The following is a 7,746-nucleotide window of genomic DNA, read 5'->3' on the forward strand; positions in this document are numbered from 1 at the left end:
TATGAATGTACAGTTATGGAATTATGAATGTAAGTTATAAAATTATGAACACATAGCTCTGACATTATGAACTTACAATTATGAACATATAGTGATAAAATTATGAACATAGAGCTCTAAAATTGAGAACATCAAGCTTTGAAAATTATGATTTTACAGTTATTGCATTATGAATGTACAGTTACGGAATTATAAATGTACAATTATGCAATTATGAATGTACAGTTATGAAATTATGAACACGGAGTTCTGACATTATGAACTTACAATATGAACATATAGTGATAAAATTATGAACATAGAGCTCTAAAATTATGAAGTTACAGTTATTGAATTATGAATGTACAGTTATGGAAGTATGAATGTACAGTTATGGAATTATGAACATAGAGCTCTGACATTATGAACTTACAATTATGAACATATAGTAATAAAATTATGAACATATACTCATATAACGAAGCGGTCTGAAATTTTAAAAAAAAAAAAAAAGAAAAAGAAAAAAAGAAGATAACAGTGCCTAACGGCACTGTTACCCGTGTCCAGCATGCTTGCTGGACACGGGTCCATAGCATAAGGATTGAACAATGTGACCCTAGCTAGCAAAGGACCACAATGAGGTAAACCAGTCTATGTTGTCCATAAATGATCAACTCAAATCAAGAGCGCCAATAGACTGCAGGGAACTAGACTTAGAACCTTGTGGGGTTATCTTTTTGTTATTGTTGATATATTTATGTTTCGTAAAAAAGTTTTTTTTTTTTTTCTTGACAAGAGAAACATGTAGCCACTACCCTGAGGATGGGTACACCGGGTAACCTTATGATCCTGGTGGACAAAGAACCACAATGAGGTAAACTAACATTGGTTGTCCATAGCTAATCGATTCAAACTAAGAAGCCCAATAAGTCACTCTCACTAAGAGTCGACTTAGAAACTTGTGGTTTCCAAACCAATAGGCGTGATCAATTTGACTGTTATTGCAAAAAAAAAAAATATTCAATAAAATATTTTATTAATTAAGAGTATGGCTAGTTGACTAGGTGCATGTTTTAGACAGCCAAAAAATTCAAGAAAACAAAAAAAATAAAATAAGCATATGATAAGTAATTTACAATAAGCTGTTTGTTTGTTAGTAAATTATATATTCGACAACATAGTTGTTTTCAAATCAAAGTTGACTGCAATTGCAAACTCTTGTAACTCACTCCAATCATCTCCCAATGCTTCTCTGTTTCTGAACCATTGTTGTAACACATAAAGAAGCTCGAAGCTCCTTGGATAGAACACAAACCTTTTGTCTGTTCCATTTCTCCAAATTTGGCAGAACAAAAACATGGCAGCATCCTCTAACATTTGGATTCTTTGTTTCATGTTATCAGTTCTTGCCAATGGCTTTCTTCCACTTCAGGCTTCTCATCAGTCTGCAAATCACTCTTACAGAACTGCATACCATTTCCAACCTCCCAAGAACTGGATGAATGGTACTTTATACACTCTTTGCATCTTTTTTTTTTTTTTGGAAACCCAACTTCAGGGGTCTTGTGATCCTAGTCAACAAAGGATCATAATAAGGTAAACGAGCTTAGATTGCCCATAGCTGATCAGTTCAAACCAAGAAAGACTCCTGCTTTTATCTTATTATTATTATTATTATAACTTTGCATCTACTTTAATGAACTAAACTGCAATTTTTTTTCTTGTTCTGCTGGCGAATCGGACAATGGCTATGCAAAGATCCTAATGGTGAGTTGAGTGTTGTTTTGTTCCAGTAATGTTAACAGCCAAGTCTCAGTTTCTCAGCTAAATTAAAGCATTTTCTGGAACTATATATTAATGCAGGACCCATGATTTATAAGGGGATTTACCATTTGTTTTACCAGTACAATCCTAAAAGTGCAATATGGGGAAACATAGTATGGGCTCACTCGACATCAACAGACCTCGTCAACTGGGACCCGCACCCGCCGGCGCTGGTTCCATCTCAGCCGTCCGACATCAACGGTTGTTGGTCGGGTTCTGCCACGATTCTGCCAGGGGGAAAACCAGCAATTCTCTATACTGGAGTAGATTTCCAGGTTAAGCAATATCAGAATCTGGCAATGCCCAGAAACATGTCTGATCCTTACCTGAAAGAGTGGGTTAAATCTCCTTATAATCCAGTGATGAGTGCAGCCCCGGAGAAGCTCAATGCTAGCTCATTCAGGGACCCAACCACTGCATGGTTAGGACCCGATGGGCACTGGCGAATCCTCGTTGGGAACGAGAGAAAGCACGTTCGGGGGATGGCTCTTTTGTATAGGAGCCAGGACTTTGTTCATTGGCAAAAGGCCAAGCATCCATTGTTTTCACTGAAAAACACTGGAATGTGGGAGTGCCCTGACTTTTATCCAGTTTCCATTCATGGTGAAAATGGTGTTCTTGGCCCGGGGGCGGGGGCGGGGGTTAAGTTTGTGCTCAAGGTAAGCTTGGATGACTATAAGCATGATTATTACACCATTGGGATGTATGATCACAATAGAGATAGGTTTACACCAGAGACTGCAGTGTTTCTGGAGAATGGTTGGGGGTTAAGGTATGATTATGGGAAGTATTACGCCTCGAAAACATTCTTTGACAGTGCTAAGAACAGAAGGGTTTTGTGGGGTTGGGTCAATGAATCCACAGGTAATTCAACAATTGATCTCTTGAGAGGATGGGCTGGTGTTCAGGTAATTAATGAGCTTTAATTTCTTGTTTCTGTTGAAGGGAGTTAATTAATCAATACTTTCCCTGTTCTTGTTTCTGTTGAACCATTTCAGGCAATTCCCAGGAAGATTTGGCTTGATGAATCTGGGAAACAATTAGTGCAATGGCCCGTGGAGGAAATCGAGAAGCTAAGAACGAACCGAGTTGGACAACAACCTAGTACTACTACACTCCTAAAACCAGGATCAGTTGTTGAGGTTTCTGGTGTCACAGCATCACAGGTAGGTACTAATAATTACTGTTTCTTCACTTCATTATTTCTTTCCTTTCTTGATCTTTTCGCTCTCCCGATCTCCAGGCAGACGTCGAAATTACCTTCGATGTCTCAACCGTAGTGGAGAATGCAGAGGTGGTGAAGCCGAAGCCCGGTGGGAGTACTAATCCACAAGAGCTGTGTAGCCAAAAGGGTGCCTCAGTTAGTGGAAAACTAGGACCTTTCGGGTTGCTAGTTCTTGCATCAAAGGATATTCAAGAATTCACAGCAGTTTTCTTTAGAATCTTCAAAGATGGAAATAAATTCTCAGTTCTCATGTGCAGTGACCAAACCAGGTATCTCTCTTTTCTCCCTTTCTTAACTGCATTCTTTCTTATGAGCATATAACCATTAATGTGCAATCCAACTATCAGCTTAAAATTTTAGTTGAGATTGAACACGTGCTTCAATTTAGTATCATGAGTTTGCTGATAGAGCACATGTTTCAATTCTTTCATCCAACTGGTTTTTGGCATTTAAAAACACAGGTCTTCAACTAAACTTGTCTATGACAAAACCACATATGGAGCCTTTCTGGACATTGACCCTCTTAAACAAAAACTGTCTCTAAGATGTTTGGTAAGTTATATTCATCAACTCCATTTTTAATATAGTTTTCATTTGTAACAATGAAAACCAGCAGTCACTATCCGATAATGTGCATTGGGTAAACAGAGTCCTGTGAATTGTGCAGATTGATCAATCAATTGTGGAGAGCTTTGGGGAAGGGGGGAAAGTTTGCATAACGTCTAGGGTTTATCCAAGCATGGCAATCGATGGCGAGGCACATCTGTATGCCTTCAACAATGGAAGTGAGAACATATGGATCTCTAGTTTGAGTGCTTGGAGCATGAACAAAGCTCGGATCAACTGAAATAATTAAGTGCCTGCTATGGAAGGGGATGATTTGTTTGAATTGTTTCTCTTCAACTGTACTATGATCTATGAATGCCTACATTAACTTAGTAAAGAGTGTGAAATATCCTTACATAATATGTACTATAATCAAACATGATTATAGATATCTTGGCGAATCTAGTTTACCAAGATACTTAGAGAGAGATCAATGAGTTCTCTCAAAAAAAAAAATAAATAAATAAATAAAAAAATTAAAAGGCTTATAAGAGAAGACATCGTAAGAGTTAAAGGTATGTACAAATTGGCCAACGAACCTGAAAATGTAATTAGTTCACTGAACGAAAAAAAAAATATAATTAAATCACTGAACACTCTAAAAATATATAATTTCACTGAATAGTAAGTTATCATAAATTTTAACAGATTACATGTTCACGTGACAGCTGAGTTGTCATTTTAATAATTTTTAATTAATTTTAAACAATAAAATTTATATTTTTAATAATTTTATTTTTACCATTCAAATAATGAAATTTATTTTATTATTATTTTTTTAATTTTAATTCTATTTTCCTTCAAATACTTTCTAGGGTCGTGAGAATTTATTGTTGTGTTTTTACCACTTTAAAGCTTACCGATAAATTTCCAAAAGCATCTTTCCGCCAGCTTCGAATAATCGCAGCTATTGATTTGCTCGTTTTCGGTACTCACACACTCTTTCTCTCTGGCGGGCGGCGGCGACGATCCTCCATCTCCGCCGCACAAGAGGTAGGGTTTCGGCAATTGCTAAACTATCTCCGCCGCTTGTCACTCGACGTCTCCTCTAAAACCTAGCGAGTAAGAACCCTCATACTTCGCCTGTTTTTGTTCCATGTATTTTTTTCTCTAGGGTTCAAAAAAAAAAAAAAAAAGCCTGTAATAATGTACAAAAGTTGAATGTGAACTTATAGCTGTAGTTGAATGTAATTTCTTATTCGTTTGCAGGCAGAGGCACAAAAAGAAAGTAAGGCTGACATGATGGATTACGGGGCGGCCGACCAAACCGGCATCGCCTTTTACGGCGACGACCAAGAGGAAGATGAACTCCAGTATGAGGAAGAAAACCAACCTGAGCTGTATTCAGGAGGTGGAGAAGATGCGGAACCACCGCCACCGCCAATTTGCAGCGCGGATGATATTGCTGCAAGCCAAGAATTGAAGCATTCAGTCAATGATTCTTCTTCTTCTTCAGCTGGGTTAGCTAGTTTTCTTAGACCTTATTATTCCAGCATGTTAAATTCTAATCCCACTTATCAAAATAGTAATAATTATAAATTTTTACCAAGTACTCCATAGCTTTTAACCTCTTGCATTGGCTTGTAGAAGAATTGTCATACACCTTTCTGAACTTTTTCAAATCCAAGTGTTTTCCTTGAGGAGAGGGATTGCTGTGTGTATGTGTGTTTGTTTGTTTATTTTTTTTAATTTTTTTTTTTTAATTTATTATTATTATTTTTTTTGTTGGTGTTGTATATGGCAAAGAAATACAAGGATGGAATGATGAACTATACATTAACTGTTGCTTTTCTTGTTTGGTAGAAAGCTGTTTGTTGGAGGCATTGCTTGGGAGACGTCTGAAGGTATTATAGTCCATGTCATTATATATCTGATCTGTTCTGTTCTGAGATGGTTTTCATATTTTTCTCACTGTTTCTTGCACAAACTGCATTATATATCAGCTTATATGTGTCATGTAGTACAAATTTTCCTTTCCCAAGTCTCATTTGTATTTGGTGTTTTTCTTGCCAGAATCTTTTAGCAGGTATTTCAGCAAGTATGGAGAAATAGTTGATTCTGTAATAATGATGGATAAGGTTTCTGGAAGACCACGGGGTTTTGGATTTGTTACATTTGTTGATGCAGAGGTGGCGAGTAAGGTTTTGCAGGAAGAACATGTCATCGATGGTCGAGTGGTAGGATTTACCTTTGATAAAATTACAGTATGGCATTCCCCCACTTTTCTATAGCTTTCCCTCTTCTTATAGGTTGTGTACTTGTTTATTTGTGAGTTAGGTAGAAGTAAAGAGGACAGTACCTAGGGAGGACATGCCACTCAGAGGAGTTTCAAAAACAAAGAAAATATTTATTGGTGGTATTCCAATCTCTCTAACTGAAGGTAAAAACATTGCATATATTCATATCATTGTTAATTCTCTGTAAGTTAAATGTAGTGCTACAAAATTGAACCATGAATTATTTTAGGTGGATTGAAGGAATATTTCTCTTCATATGGCAATATTGTTGAATGCCAAATAATGATGGATCACAAGACTGGTCGGCCCAGAGGCTTTGGCTTTGTATCTTTTGATAATGAAGATGCTGTTGAAAAGGTTCTATCTGATGGACGCATGCATGAAGTTAGTGGCAAACAAGTGAGTAATAGTGCCTTTGTACTTTTTACTTCGCTAGTTTCTGTCTTTTGGGAAAAGGGAATGAATTATGCACTTCAATATGTGGCATCTCAGGTTGAAATTAAGAGGGCTGAGCCAAAAAGAGCTGGTATTGATCATCCAAGTGAAAGTAGAATGTCTCGTGCTGGTGGTAGTAGTTTGAAGCCGTATGGCAATTTTAACAATGTTGCAGAAGAATATGGTAGTGGATATGGTGGAAAAATGAGCAACGGTTATGGTGGGTTTGGTAGCTACGGTGCTTATGGCCACTACATGGGGAATTACGGCATGAGCTCTGCAGGATTTTATGGTGGCTATGGTGGATATGGGTATGGATTTGGATTTGGTGGTGCTATGTATGGTGCTGCAGGATATGGAGGCGACAACTATGGGGCTCCTGGTAATTATGGTGGTGCTAAAGGATATGGCAGTGGTGTTGGCATTGGGTATGATGGCAGCGAAAGCCATGGGAACGTTGGCAATGCTTCTGGGTATGGTGCACCCAAGGGCCATGGCAGTGGCAATGGCAGGGGATATGGAAACAATGGCGCTGCAGCTGGAGCTGGAAGGTTCCATCCTTATAGGAAGTGAGACCTTTTAGTTATTGAGATGAAGTTTAACTTTGTTTTGACTAACCACTGGGTAGATGTATTAGTATGTGATTTATGAGGAAAGTACCACTCACTGTACACTCCCTCCCTTAGAACCTAATAATTTCATTAGTTTTGGGGGAAGAGTAGAAATTAGCATACTTTGATGCATATTATATTGTAGACAAATTTTCCTTCTGCAGGGTTGTTAGGTATTGCCAGTTACTGATCATAAGATATTTTCATAGGTATATACATATTGGTGTCTTCACTCTTCTCTAGATCCAAATCATGTATTTACAGGTGATTGGGAAAATCTCTTAACATTTGATGAATGATATTTGGTTGATCATTTGAATGAAGCATGTCTATTTTTAGCTTCCTGTAATTTAAATTATTTTGTTTTTTTTTTTGGGCACTCCACAGTGGGAATGGAAATGCATTCTATGATCAGTAATTATATCCTTCAATTTTTTTTTTTTTTTTTCTGTCTTTGATTAATTCTTTTAATTGGATGAATTATAAATTATCTATCCATTCATGGAGAATGCCACTGTCTCTTCCCTGATGATAAACCAAGAACAAAAATGGAATTATGACGCTATTCAAGATATATTCAATCCAAGGGACTCAACTAAACAAGATCTATGGCTTGCAGCCTGCAGGAGACCAAACAAGATTCCCAGTTAGATTTAATATTATTAGATGTTAAAAGATATTTTATTAGCTTTGTTTAATGTCTATATCTCTTCCTTTTTTTTGATTGATGGCAGGGAGTAGTTCTTTTCTCCTCCCTCTTTTACTGTTGAAATTCTGTATTCTGAAACTTGTTAATGGAACCGTTTCTTTTTATATTAAAAAAAAAAAA

General features: G+C 37.0%; 2 protein-coding genes across 4 annotated transcripts; both read left to right on the top strand.

The window, feature by feature from the left end:
* The first annotated feature begins 1,285 nt into the window (after positions 1-1,285).
* LOC109190232 (beta-fructofuranosidase, insoluble isoenzyme CWINV1-like) lies at positions 1,286-3,984 on the top strand. Its single transcript, XM_019340690.1, has 7 exons — positions 1,286-1,484; positions 1,738-1,746; positions 1,843-2,711; positions 2,802-2,969; positions 3,047-3,297; positions 3,490-3,580; positions 3,696-3,984. The coding sequence occupies exons 1-7, from the start codon at positions 1,337-1,339 to the stop codon at positions 3,873-3,875; spliced, it is 1,716 nt and encodes a 571-aa protein (XP_019196235.1). The 5' UTR covers positions 1,286-1,336; the 3' UTR covers positions 3,876-3,984.
* Positions 3,985-4,497: 513 nt separating this feature from the next.
* On the top strand, positions 4,498-7,223 carry LOC109190233 (heterogeneous nuclear ribonucleoprotein 1-like). Of its 3 annotated transcripts, none has more exons than XM_019340692.1 (7): positions 4,498-4,696; positions 4,848-5,094; positions 5,438-5,478; positions 5,648-5,811; positions 5,912-6,014; positions 6,101-6,270; positions 6,364-7,223. In XM_019340692.1, exons 2-7 carry the CDS (start codon positions 4,874-4,876, stop codon positions 6,877-6,879), a joined length of 1,215 nt encoding a protein of 404 aa, XP_019196237.1. In that variant the 5' UTR covers positions 4,498-4,696; positions 4,848-4,873; the 3' UTR covers positions 6,880-7,223. The 3 variants fall into 3 exon arrangements, with proteins under 3 accessions (XP_019196237.1, XP_019196238.1, XP_019196236.1); XM_019340693.1 differs by having other exon boundaries at positions 4,498-4,627; positions 4,844-5,094; XM_019340691.1 differs by having other exon boundaries at positions 4,499-4,696; positions 4,844-5,094.
* Positions 7,224-7,746: the final 523 nt, after the last annotated feature.

This window comes from Ipomoea nil, unplaced genomic scaffold (assembly GCF_001879475.1).
Source record: "Ipomoea nil cultivar Tokyo-kokei standard unplaced genomic scaffold, Asagao_1.1 scaffold1576, whole genome shotgun sequence".
NCBI lineage: Eukaryota > Viridiplantae > Streptophyta > Magnoliopsida > Solanales > Convolvulaceae > Ipomoea > Ipomoea nil.

What these genes read in the sequence shown, in the direction of transcription:
- LOC109190232 (XM_019340690.1), top strand. Translation starts at nt 1,337, where the DNA reads ATGGCAGCATCCTCTAACATTTGGATTCTTTGTTTCATGTTATCAGTT. An exon ending in GAGGATGGGCTGGTGTTCAG is followed by an intron (nt 2,712 to 2,801) that starts GTAATTAATGAG and finishes GAACCATTTCAG; the next exon opens with GCAATTCCCAGGAAGATTTG. An exon ending in ATGTGCAGTGACCAAACCAG is followed by an intron (nt 3,298 to 3,489) that starts GTATCTCTCTTT and finishes TTAAAAACACAG; the next exon opens with GTCTTCAACTAAACTTGTCT.
- LOC109190233 (XM_019340692.1), top strand. Translation starts at nt 4,874, where the DNA reads ATGATGGATTACGGGGCGGCCGACCAAACCGGCATCGCCTTTTACGGC. An exon ending in TGCTTGGGAGACGTCTGAAG is followed by an intron (nt 5,479 to 5,647) that starts GTATTATAGTCC and finishes TTTTCTTGCCAG; the next exon opens with AATCTTTTAGCAGGTATTTC. An exon ending in TCCAATCTCTCTAACTGAAG is followed by an intron (nt 6,015 to 6,100) that starts GTAAAAACATTG and finishes GAATTATTTTAG; the next exon opens with GTGGATTGAAGGAATATTTC.